The sequence below is a fragment of the Bombus affinis genome, chromosome 17, assembly GCF_024516045.1.
Source record: "Bombus affinis isolate iyBomAffi1 chromosome 17, iyBomAffi1.2, whole genome shotgun sequence".
Lineage (NCBI taxonomy): Eukaryota > Metazoa > Arthropoda > Insecta > Hymenoptera > Apidae > Bombus > Bombus affinis.
Window position 1 is genome coordinate 4,238,253 of NC_066360.1, and position 24,644 is coordinate 4,262,896.

At 36.4% G+C, this 24,644-nt stretch overlaps 2 protein-coding genes across 8 annotated transcripts in view; one reads left to right on the forward strand and one right to left on the reverse strand.

Annotated features, from left to right (window-relative positions):
- The window catches only part of LOC126926023 (protein patched), a 92,670-nt gene extending 73,847 nt beyond the window's left edge, over positions 1–18,823 (forward strand). For all 4 annotated transcript variants that reach the window (XM_050742110.1, XM_050742112.1, XM_050742111.1 and 1 more), the window contains 5 exons: positions 13,297–13,704; positions 14,728–16,566; positions 16,851–17,339; positions 17,588–17,711; positions 17,907–18,823. In XM_050742110.1, coding sequence (XP_050598067.1) covers positions 13,297–13,704; positions 14,728–16,566; positions 16,851–17,339; positions 17,588–17,711; positions 17,907–18,049 — 3,003 coding nt within the window. In that variant the 3' untranslated portion in view covers positions 18,050–18,823. The remainder of the gene's footprint in view (positions 1–13,296; positions 13,705–14,727; positions 16,567–16,850; positions 17,340–17,587; positions 17,712–17,906) is intronic.
- Positions 18,824–19,667: 844 nt separating this feature from the next.
- On the reverse strand, positions 19,668–24,554 carry LOC126926028 (DNA topoisomerase 2-binding protein 1-like). 4 transcript variants are annotated; one of them, XM_050742125.1, is made up of 18 exons: positions 23,887–24,554; positions 23,672–23,811; positions 23,447–23,573; positions 23,271–23,378; positions 22,992–23,198; positions 22,696–22,915; positions 22,431–22,510; positions 22,178–22,347; positions 22,001–22,106; positions 21,826–21,910; positions 21,640–21,756; positions 21,397–21,578; positions 21,166–21,326; positions 20,893–21,095; positions 20,679–20,830; positions 20,403–20,606; positions 20,272–20,325; positions 19,668–20,186 (listed from the first exon to the last, which is right to left on the reverse strand). In XM_050742125.1, exons 1-18 carry the CDS (start codon positions 23,992–23,994, stop codon positions 20,151–20,153), a joined length of 2,460 nt encoding a protein of 819 aa, XP_050598082.1. In that variant the 5' UTR covers positions 23,995–24,554; the 3' UTR covers positions 19,668–20,150. The 4 variants fall into 4 exon arrangements, with proteins under 4 accessions (XP_050598082.1, XP_050598083.1, XP_050598085.1 ...); XM_050742126.1 differs by having other exon boundaries at positions 20,679–20,818; positions 23,887–24,553; XM_050742128.1 differs by having other exon boundaries at positions 23,883–24,553.
- Positions 24,555–24,644: the final 90 nt, after the last annotated feature.

Below are 24,644 nucleotides of genomic sequence, written 5' to 3' on the forward strand. Positions count from 1 at the left end.
ATCTATCAATGTTCATAGATATCAAAAATTGATATAATATACTTGTACAGTTTAGATGATTCGTATTAAAAGCAACTTCATTATTGAATTTAAGTATTTCCATTTTTATTAAAATGTACTGTACAAATGAGTTTACTCATTGACATTCACACTCAACTATATTTATTGTTACCACTTGATCTGACCAATTCTTTCGTCAGTGTATTGCCTTATTTATACTCACACTCAGTTACACTTAAGTATTTACATTTTTACTAAAACATACCGTACAAATGAGTTCACTCAGTGACATTCGCACTCAACTATGTTTATTGTTTCCACACGATCTTATCAATTCTTTCGTCAGTGTATTGCCTCACTTATACTCACACTCAGTTACACTTAAGTATTTCTACTTCTATTACCAATTCTTTCGCCAATATGTTGCCTCGCTTATACTCAAACTCAGTTACACTTAAGTATTTCCATTTTCACTAAAATATACCGTATTGTCTAATACATTGTCTCGCTCATACTCATGGTCAGTTACACTTAAGTATTTCCACTTTTGCTAAAATATACCGTACAAATGAGTTCATTCATTGACATTCACACTCAACTATATTTATTTATTATTGATCAACTACTAGATTTTACCAATTCTTTCGCCAGTGTATTGCCTCACTTATACTCACGCTCAGTTACACTTAAGTAATTCCACTTTTATTAATCCATACCGTATCAATGAATTTATCCATCGTCAAGTAACTCAAATACTTTCTCTGTTACCAGTGGATCTTAACTTCCCCATATATTCTCATTCACCTTCCTCATTCACACTCACGCTCAGTTACACTTAAGTATTTCCAATTTTATTAATCCATACCGTACCAATGAATTCATCCATCGTCAAGTAACTCAAATACTTTCTCCGTTACCGATGGATCCTAACTTCCCAATACATTCTCATTCACGTTCCTCACTCACACTCACGCTCAGTTACACTTAAGTATTTCCAATTTTATTAATCCATACCGTATCAATGAATTTATCCATCGTCAAGTAACTCAAATACTTTCTCCGTTACCAGTAGATCCTAACTTCCCAACACATTCTCATTCACGATCCTTACTCATACCCACGCTCAGTTACACTTAAGTATTTCCAATTTTATTAATCCATACCGTACCAATGAATTCATCCATCGTCAAGTAACTCAAATACTTTCTCCTTTACCAATGGATTCTAACTTCCCAATACATTCTCATTCACGTTCCTTACTCATACCCACGCTCAGTTACACTTAAGTATTTCCATTGTTATTAATCCATACCGTATCAATGAATTCATCCATCGTCAAGTAATTCAAATACTTTCTCTGTTACCAATGGATCTTAACTTCCCAATACATTCTCATTCACGTTCCTCACTCACACTCACGCTCAGTTACACTTAAGTATTTCCACTTTTGCTCAAATATACCGTACGAATGAGCTCACTCGTTGTCAACTACACTCTGATATTTCCATTCTTATCAATCGATCCTATCGGTGCTATTCTTTCGCCAAATATATTGCCTCACACTCGCTCGCATTTCAAACTTCCTCCGCACCGGCACGTTTGCGAAACCAGTCATCGAATATCTTCGGAAATCGCACTTGTACAAAGTTGCAGCCATCGAATGTCCGGCGATTCGCAGGCGAAATTTCAGATGGCCCGATAAGGTACCCTCGGAACGATCAATTTTGGGTCGTAAAATCATGGACGTAGCAAAGGCGGGAAAGAAAACGGGACAAGCGAACTGCGTTGAATGAAACGATTCCCATGCGAGGATCGGCGAATGCGTATGCGAGTCGCGTGGGCCGCGGCGCTCGGGACCGACATTAAAATAATAAAATCGAGAGATGCGCGTCATTATTGCGCCACGTCGGTGGTCGCCGCTGCTACACACCGGCATTACGTACGCTTTTTCGCCGCCGACACATTACGCGGTCGTCGTTTCGCCCTCATTAACATACGATCTGAATTCCGCGCCTGTCGCGCGTCCACGGATCACGTTCGCGCGTAAAAGCTCGTCCAGGCTGACGGACAATTTACAGGTTTACAGGCAAAGCGGTACAGCTAACGAATAAACAGCTTAGGTTTTCTACGTATTCGCTATCTGTTGTGTATTTGAAATTTGTAGCTACAAAGATGCATAGAACGTATACGATACGTGGAAAATTATATAAAATATCCAGAATAGAATACTCGTTGTAGTAATATCTAATAAATGAAATAGGTCGTTATTTAGATAGAATTTTGTATAGTTGAAGATCCGCGGTGCAGTATAGTAAATTTTATTTATTTTAATTAATTAATTTTATTTATTTTATTTGTCAAATTTGGGATAAAGTTAAAGCTTGATCTAGTGATGAATATGTAAAAGTAATAAAAATAATCATAATAATTAATTTATGGTAAAATAATTATACGAATTATTTATTATTTATTTAAAGTTCAAGATTGATCTAATGATGAATATGTAAAAGTAATGAAAATAATCAATAATTAATATATGGTAAATTAATTATACAAATTATTTATTTCATTTCATTGGTTGTACAGCAGACTCGAATGAACTGGTATAGTTTTATACTACACAGAGACAGAGTACTATGCGTAACTATGTTTTCAAATAGCAATTTTCCTACTGACAAACAATCTCGTTTTCGTATTTATAAAGACACTTGTGCTCTTTCAATTTCTACCTTTGCTTCTTTTGTTTCTTATTGTATGGTTAATCACTGGTGGCAATTAAATTAAATGTTAATTAATCAAAAATTGAATTAAATGCAAATGTATCTTCCGTGATAAAGATTATTTGTTTAAAGATTATTTGTCGAGAAACTCAAATGTACAGGAATTAATCTATAAAATATTGCGGAGATTGAAATATTGAAATATTTGTACGAATAACTGAAATATATTATTTATAACAGGATAATGAATCGTGAAAAGGTTTAGTTAATTACTGGTGACAATTAATGCGAGCGTGTCTCCTATAATGCAGTTTTCAAAAAGCCAAGATATAGCATTATTATTAAAAAGAAAAAAGAAAACATTATTTTATAGCCAAGAAACGATTTCACTACAAACAAAATTGCACATTATTCGCTGGTTAGGAGGCATTAAAATTAAAGAGAAACTCGTTTCTCATTGTCGATGATATGTACATGTGGAATATTCTTATTTTCATTTTTCTCTTAAGTAGGAATATTTGCCGGTATTATTAAAAATTATTTAAAACAAGCTCAGAGTGCTGGTCGTTATCGTAAAAATCCAATTAATAAGAAATTATATGTTTTTCGCTTTCCAATCATTAATTGAACATTTTATGTGCCGTTGCGTGGAAATGATTTAAACGCGATATGCGCGGGTTATCTGCTGACAATTGCCCATAAATCTGGAAGAATCTTAACGACGAGTCGCGATCGATTCTCGGAATATTTTGGATAGGAAGTAGACCCTGTTCGTACGCGGAAACCGCAAAATGACAGGCTTGTCCGTTGAAATTCTAGCGTAATGACGGGTGGAGACGGCGCGGAATGATCTTTGGGAGGAACGTGTAATTAGGGAGAAATTTGGGTTTGATTGATTGCAATTGGTGCTTGGGTGGTTGGTGAACGTGGCCGAGTAGCACGAAATTTCGAGTTGTACTTTTTTTTTTTCTTTTTCTTTTTCTTTCACGTGGATGGGTTAATTAGGGTAATACGAAGTATTAACGAATTCGCAGCCGATGCTGTAAAATTGCGTTTGTTTTTTTTTTTTTCGCAAACTGCAGCTGATTGCCACAGTTCAGGTAGAATTATGCTACCGACGCGACGAGAAGCTTGAAAGCAACGGTGGCTTTTTAATAACACGATTTATGTTTCTTTATTGCAATACAAATTACACAGCGATAAAGAACCAAATATTATATAATACAGATTTCAGTTTTACAAATTAACAAACCGTTCGATCATCTTGAAATGAAAATTATATTTTTTAGATTTTTCTTCCACGTCCATTTTTGTTTAATTTAGTAATTCAAAATTTCATCGACTATTTTCAACAATATTGTATTGACAATATATGTTGACAATGTTGTATTGACAATATGCATTGACCATATATGTTGATAATATGTATTGACAATATATGTTAACAATATTGTATTGACAATATATGTTGACAATGTTGTATTGACAATGTGCATTGACCATATATGTTGACTATATTATATTGACAATATATGTTGACAATGTTGTATTGACAATGTGCATTGACCATATATGTTTACTACAGTATATTGACAATATATGTTAACAATGCTGTATTGACCAATTATGTTGACAATGTTGTATTGACAATGTGCATTGACCATATATGTTTACTACAGTATATTGACAATATATGTTGACAATGCTGTATTGACCAATTATGTTGACAATGTTGTATTGACAATATATATCAACAATGTTGACAATAAATGTTAACGATACTGTATTGGCAATAAATATTGATAATGTCGTGTTGACAATAAATGTTGATAATGTCATATTGACAATATTGTGTCACAATATATGCTGACAATATATGTTCACAATATGTATTGAAAATACATGTTGACAATGTTGTGTCAACAATAAATGTTGACATTGTTCTATTGACAATATATGTTCACAATATGTATTGACAGTATATGTTGACAATATTGTGTCGACAATACATGTTGACAATGTGTATTGACAATAAATGTTGACATTTTCTATTGACAATATACGTTCACAATATGTTTTGACAATATGTGTTGACAATATATGTTAACAATATGTATTGACAATAAATGTTGACAATGTTGTATTTAGAATAAATGTTGACACTGTTGTTGACACTGTTGTTGACAATACACGTTGACATTGTTCTATTGACAATATATGTTCACAATATGTTTTGACAATATATGTTGACAATGTTGTATTGAGAATAAATGTTGACAATGTTGTATTGAGAATAAATGTTGACACTGTTGTTGACACTGTTATTGACAATACATGTTGACATTGTTCTATTGACAATATATGTTGACAATATGTATTGACAATACATGTTGACAATGTTGCATTGACTGTACATGTTAACAGTAGTGTATTAACAATATATGTTGACAGTATGTATTGACAATGCAACCATTACCAAGAAGAAATTGTTCCTAGTACCTTCGTATGTACATCCACAGGGAAACTTTTCACATTAAAACAAACAAAAATGAATATTAATTCATGCTAATGATACCCATTAGAGATGAACAATGTCGAAGAATTAATCTCTCAATATCAAGATTAACAGCGTGAATACTATGAAAGCACGTAATTCCCCTACCTCCTCTTATGAAAAGGTACAGCTCCATCAAATTACCTTTCCATTTCTTCCTTTCTCCTACCTCATCCGCTACGTCACAAACATATTACCTGTTCACACGTTCCATAAAGTACAAAGCGACGTAACAAAGTCCGAGACAAAGGTACAATGAAATTTATACACAAAGTTCACGTAGGCCCGTGTGCACGATACCGAGAGGTTCACGCTGCAGTAAATACATACTTACACGCAAGCTGGACGTGCGAGAAAGAGGGAAGGGAGACTCGGAGAAAGAGGGAAAAAGCAAGGGAAGGGAGAGATTGCAGGGAGAAGATACAAGGCGCGGTCAATTAATTTCGCATAATTGAAAGCATGGATTTATGTCATCCGATCTGGAAAGGGAGAAGAGGCGTCTCTCTTCTTCTCTTCTTTTCTTTTTCCTTCCTCTTCTCCCTCCACCCCTCTCCTTCACATTTCTTCTCCGTTCGTTTCTGCACCACGTTCGCCTTTCGCCACGCTCCTCTCGTGTGTCTCCCCTTTCTTCAAGCGTGGCCCCTCATTTCTACTTCTATTTCCATACAGCGTACGCGCGCCCGTACTTAACGTAATTACACTTAATGGCCACGTGGTGCAGTCAGCCCTCTCCTCGGGCAATCGGCGCGTAGCTGCGGGCACGGAACGTCCCCTCGAAGCTTACGCGGAAAGGGGAGAAAATCGATCTGCTGCATATACCCCGTGTACTTGCTATTTTCACTTCGCTGCGTGTTGCAGCACGAAATATTACGATACCGACGATTTCGAATTTGTTTGAACCGATGGAAGCTTCGAGTATTCGAGTTCGTCCTATGAGCGCGAAAATCAAAAATTCTTTGGGGGTAAAATACGTAGCTGGGAATTAGAAGGAAGCATTGAAATTTGTTTATATTTCCTGTGGATAGCAACAGATGTTTGCATCAATTTTTACAGTAATTGATCTTTTCCTATCGCAACAAGCAATCGTCATCGAAATTTCACATAACCGCGTCGAGTATCTTTTTGAATCGCGCGCTTATTCGTTGGAGGCGAATAGAATTTCATTCTCCGCTTTCGCTCGTTGCCCATAAATTGGATAAGATAAATTGACGAAAGATATCTTCAGATCAAATTTCGCCCGGAAAACATTCTCCAGCGATGGAAAGTCCCACGCAAACCGCTTACAAATTCAGTCGTCCGAGAGCCTCGCGTCGTTCAAGGGTTTACCGTACTCGAGCAGCACTCGTGGCACTCATCACCTTCGCGCCGGCCTCTCGACCGTTCAAAGTAAACGGATACGCGTGGCCCGTTATGCGAAGGATCCGCGGCCGATTAAGCTCTTAACTGTGAATTTTCAGTCGGTCGGCTTAATTGTCCTACGGATTAATTAAAATCTAGTTAGCCGGTGGCTGGTCTGACGCGGTAAACCGCATCGTTGCCACGATCTTCTCTCCACGTGCACACGTGTGCGCATCATTCGCTTCGCTGGCTCGTTAAGTTCTGCAGACCCGAGAACAGTGCTGCTTTCTAGGGAACACGACGATAACGATGGCCACCTCTAGCCTGCGGTCTTTTAAAGATTCCTGCTTTTCATGACTGTTTAATGCAATTATTATCCGACCCATGCCGATCGCATAATTAACGAACACCGGCCGTCTGGGAGCCTGGCGATCGATAAAATCGTCGATCCGGCGCAGATACGCGATCGTGCAATGGGATGGCAACTGCTTCCTGGGAAAATCGTTAATGCGCTCAACAGCTGCTCCGTTCGGCGATCCGAGCGAACGCGGTTAATTCAGAAAAAGTGTATTGTTATGTATCGACTGAGAAAGAAGCGTTTTGTTCCTCCGTTTCTCTAACATTTGTTTACTTCGTCCTATTGACGAACCGACGAAGGCCGTGCGAGCTTGCACAGACTCGCAAGGTAATTTCAGACTAATAGTTGTTTCATAGGGTTTCGGAGATTTCAAGGTCAGCTGGCGTCTTCATTCCCCATAGACGATGTCTAGACGCGCTCAACGATCCTTAATACGAGGTTACCCGATCTATAGTTACCCCATGTTACACACTTTGCCCGATACGATCTGTTGCGAACTGGCAATTTTAACACTTTACCGACCGATAGCCGATGAATCGGTTCCCTGTCGCCAACGCTTACCGACCGATAGCCTATTAATCGGTTTTTTGTCGCCGACAATCTTTCTCATTATTTGAGCAGTAATTTGTTATTTAGTACTAAGGCGCCTTGCTCAGTTGCGTCAATTGCGTTGCTTTGTAAGCTGCCACAGTTTTATACCAATTTGGGAAACTTATCGTTCGCGATGAACGAAAAGAATGGTATTGGAGAGTCTAAACCGAAACAGAGCCAGCGCCAGCGAGATTCTGCGGCTGATCTGTCGTACGTGCATATGCTGTTGAACCGCTATCGGTCGGTAAAGTATTAAATCGAAACGCAACGATTTCCCTCCATTAGCCTGATAGTTCGTCGGCGAGACTGTCAATTTCTCGAACGTAATATTGGCTTGGTATTGACAAAATCCGCAATCACTTAATTGCCAAGCCAATAGTATCTTCGTTTAGATACTCGTCGTTCTATCATCTTCTATTTCTTCTCTTTTTTAATTTCTTCTTATTAACCTTCCCATTCTGTTTGTTTATCCCCGTGGCGTGTGTGTCGCGTTTTACTTCTATCGATAATTGCATTGTAACTTGTAACTGCTGCATTGGACGAGTGGAGCAGTGGCATTCGCTACATCGAATTGAACGTAAAATCTGTCGAACGATAGAGAAAGACGCGGCGCGTCTGATATAACGGAAGCAAATGCTGGACGTGGGGAAAAATGGCGAAAGGATGGAAGAAGGAGGAAGAAAGAGGAAGAGAAGAAGAGCGACCAGGTGGTGTGCGATTCAAGTGGAATATAAGAAGCAGCTACTAGTCGGACACGCGGAGAAAAAGAAGAAAAGCGTGCCAGTAGTGCGTTGACGTTTTGTCACAGGCGTAGCGCGGCCGTTCGTGGAATTACATAACGCGACGTCCGCCGTCCACGTGCAACGTGTCTGCCGACACCGAATCACAGGTAGAATCACGTTCGCCGGGCTTTATTTGGTATGCCAGCCTGACATCCGGTAGCGCATCCATCGGCCGGCCCTCTATATTTTATACTCAACGTGAAACGAGGGCCGGCGATTTACGCAGGTGATCGCCAGATATAAAAAGAGCAAGCGGATGAGAAAAAGTTGTGCTAGTGTGCTTAAAAAAAGAAAGAAAAGGGAAGGAGGGAAAGAAAAGAAAAGAGTGAAATGAAATAGGTGTGTTGGAGAAATAGAAGAATGGAAGGCTGTTTGATGACCTCCGAATGTTTAGGAAGGGAATTTTTCGAATATTCCACGCACAAGATTTGCATCTGTGTGGCTCAAAGAGAAGAGAAATGGAACAATAAAACGCTTTTTGGTGGTTAGGTTGGGGTTAGTTAGGTGGTTAGGTTAGTTTTTGGTGACCTACGAATATTTAAGGCGGGAATTTGTCAAATATTCAAAATAGAAACTTTAAATTGTCTAAAAGAATTTTAAAATCTCCTGGCTCATGTGATTTTATACTGTCGTTTTACTACTTCCTCTCGTTCCGCCTCGATGCCAGAGAAGATAGAAGTATTTGACTGGTTTAAGATTAAGCGAACAAAAGTGTTCTTTGACGTGAATTACGATGGAACTGCGTTTATAGCTTACATGAACTTGTTGGTGGATAAATGAAGTCCATATAAGATATTTAGTCCATCACTATATATGTTATGAGAATACGAAAACATTTAAACAATCAGTGAATTACCCATTACATTAATAAACTTCAATATTCAATATTTTTATCATAACGTACCATTTTCAACGTGTTCAGAATAGCTCTTCGTTCGGTGTATTAATTTTCTAAACATTTTCAAATCGTTTTCAAATTTGATCATATACCGGGTGTGGCCGAATAACACGCACAAACGGGCACGAGCCGACTCCTTAAGAAAACACAGGAACCAAATGTGGAACAAAGTTTTTTCATCTAAGGTTTAATTTTGAAGAAAATCGAGTTTGAAAAATTATCAAGTACTAATTACCGTATGGCTAATTACCGACTGGATATAAGCAAACGATCGATAAAATTTTATCCTAGAAGCGAAAGTAAGTAAAAAATATAAAATAAAATTCTCCCATCTAAGAAAATAGAGTTCGATAAATTTTCAAATTTATTTTTTTCGCAAACAAAGCGCCTGGAGAGGAAATTTAATTCCGCATTTTCGACTTATTTTCACGCTTACAATCACCTCCTTCCGATTATTTAATACTGTCAAGTCCGAAATTAGCCATGTTCAAGTATACGATAAATTGGTAAATTTTCCAGCTCGGTTTTCTCCTAAACTAAGCTTTAAATGAGCAAATTTAACTCCGCATTTTGATCGTAATTTTTCACAAGGAATCACCTCATACTCGCTTCTACGTGTCATTCAGCCGCACCCTGTGTGAATCAGGAATTTTGTATGCGACAGTCAGTGCTCATTATCAGTGCTAACGAAATGTCGAAATATTTTATACGACGCACGCAACATACACGTACGAAGTCTTCCACGCTAACTCGCGATTTCATACGTTGGCTTACGCAGCATCAAAAATATTTTCGAAAATTCCTTTCGACAAGACAATACGTTTGCGATCGCTATCGTACCGTCCATACTATGCATCCCACGTTATACCTTGCCGAGCTTAAATCCACGGTGAAACCAAATCCATTTGAACATTCGCAAGAAACCTGCAACCGATAAATTAGATTTCGCGCGTGCAACTCGATCAGAATCGCCCATACGATCGCAGTCTCTTGGTGGCACGCGCTTGCGCCGGATAAATTGTTTGGGGATCGATGTTCACGGCATGATTTTCAAAAATCAGCCAACAAGATATCGTGACGGATCACGTAAGGTTGTGGACTGATACTCGAGACACGCGATAATCACCGTGGATCAGCTCTAATGTTACGTGTGTTTGTGGTACACGAGCGTCGCGAGGTACACGACATCGTCTCGCGTTTCACTAGCTGTCAGAAGACAACTTTTTTTTCGTCAACGTCGGATCGAAGAGCGTTTCGTAGCAGAATTGGGCATCGTATGACAAATATGTTTTTATATGTCATCGTCGTATAACGAACCGTTTGGAATAAATATTTGTCTATGATAATTATTAAATATTATTATGTATAGTGTATATATTTATTGTATAATATTTTTTTATATTATTTGGTAAATTAACAGTGGAACCAGCGATAGTTAAGGCGAAGCTATTGCCACCTAATGACAAAACCCGCAACCACTTAGTTGCTAACCCAATGTTTCTACCAGAGCCAGTGGAAATGACTGGTGTGATAGTTATGACTATTGTTAAATAATGTGTAAATATAAAATTAAAATATTACGTAATAATGCATTATATAATTATGTAGAAATGTAAGACACTGCAACTTTTAATTTAACTTTCTTCTTCTATCGTTTCTCGACTGGGAAAAAATTATTTCATTGTTGGCATGAAAGCTTCTCTTTCGCATGTTGTATTCGCTTGAAATTTATCGTATTTTAATAGTTTCGAAAGCGTTCAATAAAAAGAACGTGGGCCATCGATGGCCACCGTGATAGCAAACGCGTTAATAAATATCGTAAACAAACGAATCGTTTGTTAGTTTTAGTTTAGTTACCAGCATAGTTAGTTATAGCTTTGACAAATTATAATTCTCATCGATAGAAGATTTTGTTACTATTATACGATCGTAATCGTAATTTACGAGTAGAAGAAAAGGTAAGGCGCGAAGGCCAATTTCTGCGCGATTCGCTCGTTTGCTTGCTGTGCGATAATCGACGAATTAATTACTGGTAATTAGCGCTGGCTCGTTAGTATGCGATTAACGTGCTCGGTATCTCGCGTTTTTGCGCCTTCGTTTTTCGTCGTTACACTCTCCCTGCCTCTCCCAGCGCTGATTTTCTCCAACTCCAAGTTTCTTACCTCTGAGCTACTTAATTAATCATTATCGATGCTTATACACTTGATCATCGCAGAGTAATTCAGCCAAACATTTTGTACGATATGCGATTTGTCCGAGGGGGAAGATCAAATTGATCGACTGCCGAGGGAAAATCTGTGAGAAATTGTCGACACGATAAGATTTGATGTGTGAATATCTCAAAGACGATCTATCTTTGATATATGATTTTTATATTCGTTTTGTATTTATCGTAACACGAGCGGAAAGAGAAGTCGGGCACATCGAGACTCGCAATTAGCATACGAGCACCAACGGATATTCAAATTCGTTTTTCTCGAAAACGGGCCCTCGAACGAAAAAATGTTATTCCTCTTTTTCCATTTATTTTTGCATGCAGAATCACCACCCGACCGCTTCTACCGTGATTTCGGAGACAGCCTATATACACATACATATGTCTATATATATGTATATATTCGCTTCCCGTTTCGATTACAACTCTTCGTGCCGGAGAATAATTAAAAATAACACGAACAGTGGCAGCAGGAATCGTGAAAGAAACTTATCCGACAATCAATCGTCCAGAGGAAAACTATTGGATTAGGTTAGGTTAATACCACCTAATGACAAAATCCGCAATCACTTAGTTGCCACCCTAATAGAAGCCTTAGGAAATCACGTTAGGAATTTCTTTGCCTGTTGAAGGAATGATTCCGATTGAAAGGAAGGTTTCGGAATGGATGGTTGGTTTGGTGGGCCAGGAAATGATAAAAACGCGATCGTAAGTGGAACGATGGCATAGGGTACTGCAGACCTCACACCGTGATTTTATGGGCACCTATAAAAGAAGCATACCAGTGAGCACTTTAAACGATCGCCGTTTAGTTGGTTGGACGTTGTCCAATGGTTAGCTATATCATGCCAAGATAAATAACGTGAACAGGATGAACCGTGTGGAGTGTGCAGGGGCCTAACCTCTATAACGAATGCATTATGATAGTCTAACGATTCATTAGTGTCCGTTTAATGAGATTCGATAAAGGGAATAATGTCGCAGGTGGCATTCCGGCTGAAATATTTCCTTTGCTGAATGACGTGCTCGAAATACCCGTACAATCAATTGGTACGTTCGTTTCCTATAGATGCGCGAGCAAGCATAAAGTCAGATATACTATTGAGATATGTGTAATTTTGTGTGCTACACTGAACTAACCGCGTAGTTGTGGCACACATATATGAGTATGAGCGTGTGTGGGAGTATGTGCGTGCGCAGTATTATTCGTAAGAGTATTCCGTGCGCATGGTGGGAAAGAAGATGGCGAGACAAAAAGAATGCTATGGGTATCTACGAATATCTTGTAAATCACATATTAAATAAATATGAAACTATTTTAATATCATTTCTACATGTACTGTAAGTGTTCCTATACATTTATTTCGGCGACTAAGATCCATAATTCTCAACATATACATAAACTTTTGTTCCGAGTTCTAAGGTTGTAAGTACGTGTTCCAAAAGAAGATCCTTTATACCGTGTATTATTGCTGTGAAAATAAAGAGAGATGTCCATTGCCTTATGGCTATACAGCTTTCTCAAATTATTCCCTAAACTAAACACGATATTGAAAGGATACTTTGGGGCGATATTTGAGACAACCGCAACTGTCCAGAACAATTTTAACGCGTTCAGTTTCAAGAAAATGTGGGCTGGACAAAGATTCACCCGTTTGGTATTGTTTCTCTGAACCCTCTTAAACAATTCATTATTCCTTTGCACCAACGTAGAACAAACGTAGAACAATTCTGAACGAAGACAAAAAATACGAGATTAAAAGAGTAGGAGGAAGGGAGGGGGACTATCTTCATACAGACACCAAAGATGCTCATAAAACTGCACGATTTGTTTCGCCAGGTACCAGACATAGGAGCGGAATTAACGGGAGGCTGTTACGGTTTCGCGGCCAAATTTATGCACTGGCCCGAGGAATTACTCGTCGGTGGTGCTAAGCACAATAAGACTGGTCACTTGACCCGTGCAGCTGCGCTTCAGACCGTTGTGCAGCTGATGGGAGAACGAGAGCTTTACGATTTCTTCGACAACACCTACAAGGTACATAATATCGACTGGTCCCAGGAGAAGGCATCGCAAGTACTTAAAACCTGGCAACGAGCGTTCAGCAATCAAGTGAAGAAGCACCTGGACGCAAATGGCTCAGCGCCGTACAATTTGTACGCGTTTAGCACAACCACCATGAACGACATACTTGGGAAGTACAGCGAGGTGTCCGTTATGAAAATCGCCATAGGCTGCGCACTGATGGTCAGTATAAATATTATTACGGTTTCTAACGCTTTCGTGGATACTGTAAGTAATGGATACGTTACGTTGGTCTGGTACATTGATCCTGTACAGTTTCAATTATACAGGGTGCCCTCTAAGTGGTGGTGTAAACGGGTAAGGAGCGATTCTACGTGAAAAAATAAGTCGGAAATTTGGAGCAACGTTTTTTTATATAACGCTTCGTTTGCAAGAAAATCAAGTTTGGAAATTTGTCGAGTATACTTGAACTTGGCTAAGTACGGACCAAGTATCAATAAATTAAGGAAAAGTATAGAATCAGCAAGAGGTTATTCTACACGTGGAAATAAGTAAAAAATGTGAAATAAAGTTTTCCCATTTTCTGCCTCGTTTTCAAGAAAATAAAGTTTGAGAGCGTTCAGTCGAGGACTGGTCTTGTGCACACGCACAATGCATTTTCCAATTAATTTTTCTCCAAGGCATCTTATGACAAAATGCTATTCTACGTTTCTGACTTATTTTTACGTGCAATTTAACCTCCTGTTTATATGCTCCTGTTCAGTCCGGGATTAGCCACGTCGAGGTATACCTACCGAATTTTCAAACTCAATTTCCTCAGAAAGGAAACGTCATATGAAAAAAATGTATTGCATATTTTCGACTTGTTTTTTCACGTACAATCACCTTCCACCAAATTGTATCATCTGTGTTTGACATTCTTATTTCACCTAATTAGAAACTTGCTAAAATTTGGCTATATATGATTAAAATTGTATAACTAGCTATACTCGTATGTATAAATGGGTACAATTGGTTATTTGTAATCAATAATCCACCTTAATATAATTATATTAAACTAAATTATAATTCTCTGATGTCAAATATCTAAGAGAACTGTACAAAGAATACACGTAACGCACATGACTATAGAAACTTATTTAAAGAAAGATATAAAAAAAATGTAATGTCAAAATTGTATGACACAGGTCTTATTCATTTACTTGTTATCTACCTCCTCGTTATAAAAATATAATCTTCTTTCAGGTACTGTACGCGGGTATAGTCCTTCTTCGATGGAAGGATCCAGTGCGTTCGCAAGCTGGCGTGGGCATAGCCGGTGTAATGCTCATCTGCGCAACTGTGGCCGCTGGTTTGGGGTTCTGCGCCCTCCTGGGAATCCCCTTCAACGCAGCCACCACTCAGATCGTCCCTTTCTTAGCTCTAGGACTCGGTGTTCACGATATGTTCCTATTAACTCATACTTACGCTGAGCTCTCGGTGAACGAAGTGCCCAGTGGAGAACAGACAGGAGTGGTTTTAAAAAGGACCGGCTTATCTGTCCTTCTAGCAGGAATCAGCAACGTGTCAGCGTTCTTCGCTGCAGCGATAATCCCAATTCCTGCACTCCGTGTGTTCTGCTTTCAAGCTGGTATCTTGTTGCTTTTCAATCTGGCCGCTATGCTGCTTGTTTTCCCAGCTATGGTGAGTTTGGACCTGAGAAGACGTCGTTCAGGTCGTTCAGATATACTCTGTTGCTGCCTACCATCGAACGCTGGCAGAAATAAGTACGCCAATAGAATGAGCAATGGTACCGCGAAGCAAACTGTAACGAGGGCGATACCACCAGAACGTCGTGAAACCTGCACGCAAATCCTGACATCGCAAAACGTGCAGAATGAATCCTGGGTCGGTGGAAATATCGAAGTGGACTCGGATAAGCAGTGTAGCGAAGAAGACACCCTAACAGGATGCAGCCAAGACGACTGTCTCACTTTCTCCTTGACCCAGTTAGCTGCGAAGCATTATGCTCCCTTCGTCACCAGACCAGCGACTAAGGTCTTTGGCATGATGATTTTAATCGCAGTTCTTGTTGGCTGTGTTTGGCAAGCTGTAAGGGTGAACGATGGTCTAGAGCTGACCGATCTGGTCCCACAGAATTCCAATGAACATGCTTTCTTAGCTGCCCAGGCAAAGCACTTTGGATTCTACAATATGTATGCTGTTACCCAGAGGGAATTCGAGTACCCTAACAATCAAAGATTGTTGTATGAGTATCATGATGCCTTCATGAGGATAAAAAATGTGATCAAGAACGATAACGGAGGATTGCCTGAGTTTTGGTTAAGTTTATTCAGGGACTGGTTGAAAGGACTGCAAAACGCGTTTGATAGGGATTATAGCAATGGATGTATTACACAGGAAAGGTGGTACAAGAATGCTAGTGACGAGGCAATTCTCGCTTACAAATTGTTGGTACAAACTGGTCACGTAGACAATCCTATTGACAAATCGTTAGTCACTCAAGTCAGGCTAATCGATTCTGAAGGGATCATCAATCCAAGAGCGTTTTATAATTATTTGAGTGCATGGGTGTCAAACGATGTTTTGGCTTATGGTGCTTCTCAGGCCAATTTAAGGCCAGAACCAAGGCAATGGATTTATACTAACGATCATGAATTAAAGATTCCAAAGAGCATGCCTCTGACGTACGCTCAGATGCCATTTTATCTGCATAAACTTACTGACACGCAAGAAATTACAGAATTAATTGGCAATGTTAGAAAACTGTGCAAAAAATTTGAGGAACGAGGACTGCCAAATTTTCCGTCTGGTATACCATTCCTCTTTTGGGAACAATATATGGATTTAAGAAATTGTTTGGTTATTGCTCTGTTAGCTGCTTTAACAGCCAGTGTTGCTGTCGTTGGAGTATTATTGTTGAATTTCTGGGCAGCTTTGTTAGTCGGCACTTCTCTTGCTGCTGTGGTACTACAACTCTTTGGAATCATGGGCCTCTGCAATATAAAACTGAGCGCTGTTCCTGCTGTTCTGTTGGTCGTCAGCATTGGAATTGCTGTGCACTTTACAGTACATATTTGTCTGGTTAGTATAAATACAAGTAGAGGATAAGTTGAGACATTGAGAACAAAAGCAAACTACTCCCAATACCCAAGTAGCTAAACGATTTTCTTTCTAAAATAGAATTGAACACAAGATATTCGATGTAACAGAAAGTAACAGTGTACTGAAAGAACATTGCTTATTCTACTTTGGTGCTCAATGTCTAAATTGTAAAACTCGTTATTTCGTTCATATTATATTATATTCTCACAATATATTGTTCTAATATATTCTAATATATTATATTCTTGTTTTTATTCTTGCAGAGTTTTGTTACGAGCATTGGAAGCAGGGATCGAAGAATTCGGTTAGCTCTGGAACACATGTGCGCACCTGTAATTCACGGAGCAATAACAACTTTAATAGCAGTCGTGATGTTGGCCTTCTCCGAGTTCGACTTCATCGTTCGATATTTCTTCTTGGTGTTGCTGTGCCTTATTGGGATCGGTTTGGTGAATGGATTATTCTTTTTCCCCATCCTGTTGTCTTTGATCGGCCCATCTCCAGAAGTAATACCCAATGACCATCCGGATCGTATTTCTACGCCAACTCCACCTGCCTCGCCAATCGTCAGAAGATCGAAACCTCCTGCACCCCCCAGGAGATCGTACAAAATTGATAACGCCAGGTTACACGCTGAACCATCTCTCACTACCATCACAGAGGAACCCAATTCGTGGCACAGTACACAGGAGTCTTGTATTATTGTTCAGCCAGAGTTGAAGGTTGAAACGACATCAACTTGTGGCAACCAGGTACGTTATATAACATGAATATTAACTGTTTTGAAATATTTCCTGTCTCACTTGGCATTTTCTTCTAAATGTACTTGACTTGAGAGTGCTTTTGATAATATCCACCATTTGGCTTTCTATCTCTGTAACTGCTTACACATTACTCAAAATTCTTCTTATTACCTTACATACTATCTCGCGTGAATGATGCCGATACTCCAAATCCATGAAGCATGATTAACGTGTGTGCTTTTGTTTTTAACTAACAGAACTGTAGCGGATCAGATACAAGTGGGTCTAGTCGAATGTCACCAGTGACATCTACGTCTCATATCACAACCAAGGTCACTGCGACGGCTAATATAAAAGTTGAAGTTCATACACCGTTAACTAGTGAGTATCTATTGTAACGTTTGATTAAAAAAGTTTCTTGTCATGATTACATTACATACTTATCATAAAATTCATCAACTTTCAATGTAACTTATTCAAGTATCTTAAACAAACAATATACATACAAGCAATATGATGGAATTATTTCTTGCAATGCTCTACGTGGATATTGATTTCTGTGTAAAATTATTGTAGGTACAGTGGATCGTAGCGAAAAATGCAGACACACGACTTCCAGTAGCCGAAGGAGCTCGCGCTGCAGTGCGAACGTTAATGCTGGGGAGTCTTCCGGTTCCGGTTCTGAACCGGATTCAGACTCTAACCCAAATAAACACTAATAATAAGTACCGGGAAGACCGGCAGCTACTGCTCAAATACCATGCAAAGCGGGAACATACAGAAGGCTGACTAGGATAGATTTATAGTTTCTTTTCTTCTTTCTCTTCTTTATATATCGTATAGCGATGTGCGGGTACCCAAAGTTTAAATAGCAATGGCTTTATTCGAGATAAGTTCGCATAATGTTCTCACATGACACGTTTCACCTCTCTCTTAATCTTTTGTAAACTAGATATACGAAATAATTATTCACTGCCCTTATTTTATATGAAACACCGCGGACGAACAACGTGGAAAGCCAATGATCAGAGTTTACCAGGTACTCTCACATCGTTAATAACGCAACGTGCTTGTCCTCTTTGAATTAAAGAACAAAAGTATTATGACTCAGAAATACTGAATCGATACACGCAGTGATACATTGTATATAAATGTTCGCAAAGATGCATTTATATTTGTATCGTACGTCCAATGCGGGCCATACGTACGGACAAAATGTTCGTAATTCACTTTCAACGCATTGAACGTGTGATAAATTATTGGGATGTGTGTGTGTGTGTGCGCGCGCGCGCGCGCGCGTGTGTGTGTACGTGTGTAAAATGATATTTTTAACGAATCTACTTAGGAGCATGTCAAAGAAAATGCTTTACTACACGCTCTGTGGTATACGACAGTTTCCATGAAACTATAAGGATATTATTTTATGAACTAGAAAAATTTCAACGTCTGTTCTATAATTGTTAATAATACGACGAAGATTGAAGAACTGGAAATGTTTCGGGTGTTTATAGAACTTTCCCTAACAACTTATTGTAAAGTCCGTTATACAAAACAAACCTATTATATAGTAACATATTTTTGGAAACGTTTATCTGTCAGAAATATATATGTATATATATATTGAGACGTTTTCCTTTCTAGAGGATATTAATAGTATTATGCGCATAATATGTAGTTTGAGATTTTCGCGGACAATACATGACTTTCTTTTTGGGACTAATAACGTACAGGTTTATTGAATCGTTGGTACCCTTTTGGGTATATAGGTGACCGAAGGTTTACAGATTACATTTACGTAATACTGTTTAGGGAGAACTTCTAATTTAGAAGTAATTACGACGATGTAGCTCTCTTGCGCCGTTTTTTGCAACGACTACAATGTGGTGCCTTGAAAATGATAATAAAATTTCGAGTAACTATTTATTTTATACACTAACAGTTATAGTGCAGTGTGTATATGACTTCGAGCGATATTAAATTTAAAATCTATTTATTATTTATTTCTACATGTCTACTTTGATATCACAATTATTTAAAGCGTTCGTTTTGTACAATGCCTATTTCGTATGATAATTTGTAAAAATACTTCATTATTTATGTCACCCTATATATTTTTATATAAAATCGTTACTTAATTTAATAAAATAAGTCGATCTATCCGATTCGTACCTCTTATGTAAAAAGGTGTAATATATTATTCCACAGCCAATATGTATGTATGTTTATGTTTTTTGTTAGATATGAGACAGAATTATGTACAATAAGAGAAGTATTTTTATGTGAAGTCAATCTTGTAAACATACAGAATGCAGATAAGATATTTAATGAAAGAAGATGTTCTATTAGAGATGTAGAATCTTTATTGTGCATAAAAACACTTTCATAAGAAAAAACATAGTCAGTGTGTACCTCCATCGTACTTCCTAAATTATACCACAAATTCCTATTCAAATACAGTTATAGTAAAAAGTTTATGCTTTCGATCGTGTTTCAAAATATAGAGCCAGTACTTCTTTTGATTTTACAATTAAATTGGAGGTGCAATAATTAACTTACTACTGCTTTTAGTATTATAGAAGCTAATAATTTTTACATATATTGAATATATAAACAATTAATTGTATGATGTATAATCTTCATTTGTATATAAATACAGCGATACTATTATAATAATTTTGGAAGTACAGTCAATTACTGTTCTTAGGTCTTTATGAATATTTGCATATCTCACATACTTTGCTTATCTAAAACTTTCTTTTAACTTACATATTAATTGCATTTGTCAGTTTTACCATTGTCATCTGTGTCTTCTAATTTCTACTAGTTGAAACCATCTTTTGCTGCTGCATCATGATTCTATAATGTTATAGTATTTATTAATAAATATATATATAAAATTATTCATCAATACACATATAGATATATAAATAAAAAATATTACCTCTGGTAACTTTTCATTTACTTTCTGACAGTTTTTTTTAAGCATTGAGATAACCTATAAATTCAATTATGGTAATATTTATTAGATATTTATGTATTATGTACATAATTAAGCTTACAAGAAATACTAACTCTATTAAATGGCTTTTCCAAAGGAGGTTTTTCTTTTATTAAATTTAAGGAATAATTAATCCCTTCCAACCAAGATCTCTCTGTCCCTAGTGAAGGAATGGATCTAAACACTTGACTACATTGTGTTTCTGGTGGTTTAAAAGTTGTGTTCATAGGTAAGCTGAGTTCATTACTCAGCATGTTTTTTAAAATATTATTTTGAACCTATAATATATTTTTTAGTAATAGATCATAAATTAATAATAAAGGAAATATGTAAAAAATATATATATATACTTGTAAATTTAGCAAATATTCTTTTGGAACAATAATGTTGCAGCTTCTTGAAGTAGTGGCTACTGGTTCAGTAGAAAAAACTATTTTATTTGTGTTAGTTTGAAGTAAACTTGTGTCTAATTCCATTGGTCTTTCTGGGCCTTTAGACGGCACTAATATTATACAAATTTTTGTATGTACATATATGATATGAATTTATTAAGTACTTGTATACCTAAACTTTTTACAAGAAATGGCGTTTCGTCAACCCATGTTGATTGAGCCGCACAGGCTTTTAACCATTCTGCGGTAACAACTGGTATTTTACACCTTACTGCAAGGTCATACTTCTTCCCTTCCGGCATTGGACAAATTAAATGTGTGTTTTTATAGATACCTTCTTCAATAATCGTTTCACAAGCGAAAATATTTTGCTTTCTGAAATTAAACAATGCTTTAATACTTGATTCACTCTAGTTATCCTTAAGGTATACGATAAGAATAATACGTTGCACCCAATTCCATAGCTAATGTTACAAGATACGATCGTTCAACTCCTACATATGTGCTGATTGTAAGAACACAACCTACTAATGCAATCTTTGTTACAGATATAGGTCTATGATAATACATAACTTTAACTATTCGACCCTGATCTATACAATCTTCCTATAAAAAAAATGCTAATACTAAAGAATATATCAAAATATGAAAATCGAAATAAAAAGCTGAAACTTACAATAAACAAATCGGTAACAATTTCTTTCGCTGTACAATTTAAAGTCATACCAAATTTTGGCACAATACCATAGTCTGGACTCGTAACGAGCATATCTTGAACTACTTTTCCATTCATTGCTATTATATCTTTAACCACATCATTATACATGTCACATAAGTCAGATACGACAAATGTCAGACCTATATGTATATTTTACCATTATTTTAGTTCATTGTTGTACATATTCTACCACAACATTACCTTCAAATAGTCTATCATTAATATCAATATTATTTGCTTCAGGTGGTATGAAATATTCTTCGGGACTTTCTGACAGTTGAGTTGAAACAGGTGTATATGGCTCATCAGTTGTTGAAACTAGCAATAAGTAAGATGTACATTCAATTTCTTTCATAAAAAGTGTAAGCAATTATTTACAGACACTACCAATTGCATTATGTAGCTCCTGTTGACCGAGATTAGATGATTCTTTCCCTTCTTCTGACATCCTTTCTTGCATCAATTGTAAATCCTGAAAAAATATATGAACATGATAAATACCTATATTACGTACTATATTTTATGTATATATCATAATTAATGAAGATGATGGTTCTATAACCTTTTTAAGTGTACTATTTTCTTGTTCGTATAAGAAATATTCTACTGGCGCGGGCTGTTTTAATCTGATACTCTCTACCAACCATTCCAGTTTCAATATATGTGGACTACATCATATATCCATTAAATTACAGAATTTTAAATAGATATTAATTTAGACATTAAAGTAACATTATACCATAATGCTCCTGGTTTCAATAATTTTAGTTCACTAGCTGCCCTATCTTCGTCCCCGACAATAACGTGTGTTACCATGTCACATACATAATCAAATGGCATTGCATAACCTACAGTCAATATTAAGTTAAGTTTATCCTTTTGATCAGAAGTAAATCCAGCTAGGTAAATCTGAAGAGAAGAAAAGAATTAATTAGAGAAATATCATCGGAGAATATTATAGAATATGAAAAATGTAAATACAATTTACGCACAACGCAACCATATAAAAATGGACCAGCCGCTTCTGCTTCAATAAACGTAAGATTATCCAAAATTGTAGTAACTGTAGAAACTGAAAAGATGGAATAAATTTAAAATAAAATTTATCTTTGCTGTAAGATACAATTGCCTTGCTGTTTATCATATGTTATGAAACTCGTTGTTGTAGAACAACTACAAGGTTCACGTACTGAACATTAAAAAAATTATATTAGCCACCAATTTATAGATCTATAACACTAAAGAGATATTTTTTACCATTTGATCTTCTTGAAGAATATTGTTCTTTTTGTTCTGTTTGATATATATAGTGCTTAAAAGGCAAAGCATGGCCAGCTTTTATACTTTCATATAGCCAATTTAGTGTTAAACAAATAATATTTGCTTCTTCTGCATATTTGAGCTTCTGACTTACTTCACTATTTTCTGGTGCAAGTACTATATTAACTTTTTTTATATCCAAATCATTCAAATACATCTAAAAGGAGAATAATAATATAAGGGAATAGTTAGCTAAAATATAAAAGAAAAATTTTAAACAATATGTATTTTACTCCTCCATTATCTTTAATTAAACGTGCAATTTCTTCCTTTTCACATCTCTTAATATTTGTTGCTGTTATAACTAAATTATAGAAGATAGAAACTTTATATTTATCAAACCTCTTGTCATTTGGCTCAACATAATCTCCCTTATTTGCTTCCCATATTGCTTTAACCCATTCTTTTGTAACTATTTGTATTTTCATACGTATTGCCTTCTATCAGAAAGAATTAAATGTTATAATAAAACTATATAATAAATATAATTTTATTGATATAAATTTACTTACCTCGTATTCAACAGACAAAATAGATAATATTACAAGATGTGTTACTTTATCATTTAACTTTGTTGTAAAATTTCCACTCATCTGTGACACTAATACTTGTATGTATCTCTATAATAATAAGATTTTTAAATATTTCCTCTTTTATTGTGTGCAGAAACAATCATTAGTGAATATACCTTATCTTCTAAACATAAACGAGAAGAAATACATATACAAAGATCTTGCATGACATTTGAATGCACTGGACTTGTTCTACCTAGAGTTATATTAGAAATAAGTGGAAAAAGTTCTGGATTAACTATGCTGTAACAGTAAAATAATATTGATTAATATCATGTGATCTACTGTCTTTGCAAAGTTGATGTAGCAGTATATTACATCAATATTGAGCTTCTACTTACCAACATTTAGATGTTTTTAATGTATTATCTGAAAGTTCTTCATATTTTTCCACCACAAGGATATCATTTCTCGTAAATTTCATTTTATTAGAATCTCTTTCACTGATCCATACTGGTTCCATGCCAAGCGTAAGGCATTTCTGAAAGATCAATTCAGTACATCGTTTTTATTGTTGCTTAAAATATATTGTTTATGTAAAAATAAACTTACTAACATCGTATGTAAGCAGCATATCTTCACTAATATGGTCTTTAGACTTTTTCTTCTTTGGTCTAAGAAAATAAATGTTGGACTTTTTTGTACATTTAATCTGTTGACTCATTTTTAAATACTGTCTAACTGGTGATTTATATATGATATGATTTTTATTTGACAAATAAATATTCAATGAAAAATAAAATCTTTATGTGTCACACAATTATACGTCAAAAACTATACCGAGCACTATAAATTTCGCTAAATATTAAGTATTGCCAGGGACGAAATTTGTTTTTAATCGCTTGATACGATGAAATGAATTTATATCTGTCAAAATGACATTCACTTGACTGATATAAGGATAATGTAACGTTTCCACTCCCGGATCATCGAAATAGATATTTTGTCTCATTTTCACTTTTGTTTATAAAGAATTGTAAATTTTACGTTATAATAGGTTAGATTTTTTTGACAAAGGTGTAGTTAATTAAAAAGATCATTAATTTCGGAAAGATATTATTTTATAACTAATAAAATAATATTTAAAACGTTTAATTTAAATTTCTATTTAAATTTTTTGTTTAATTTTTTAAATGGTAGAATAACAGCAAAACTAAGTAAAACCACCTAAGGGATATAGAGGAGAAAAGTAGACGTGACCCTCCATGACCCCCACATCGTGTTCGCGTCGCATGCGACGTTATCGATTCAGTTTAGTACTGTTTTAAATTAAAACTAAAACCATTGTCGCAGAAAATAACCTTCGCATGTGCT

What these genes read in the sequence shown, in the direction of transcription:
- LOC126926028 (XM_050742125.1), bottom strand. Translation starts at nt 23,994, where the DNA reads ATGAGTCAACAGATTAAATGTACAAAAAAGTCCAACATTTATTTTCTT. An exon ending in TTGAAACCAGGAGCATTATG is followed by an intron (nt 22,107 to 22,177) that starts GTATAATGTTAC and finishes TATATGATGTAG; the next exon opens with TCCACATATATTGAAACTGG. An exon ending in GCTATGGAATTGGGTGCAAC is followed by an intron (nt 21,096 to 21,165) that starts GTATTATTCTTA and finishes GTTTAATTTCAG; the next exon opens with AAAGCAAAATATTTTCGCTT.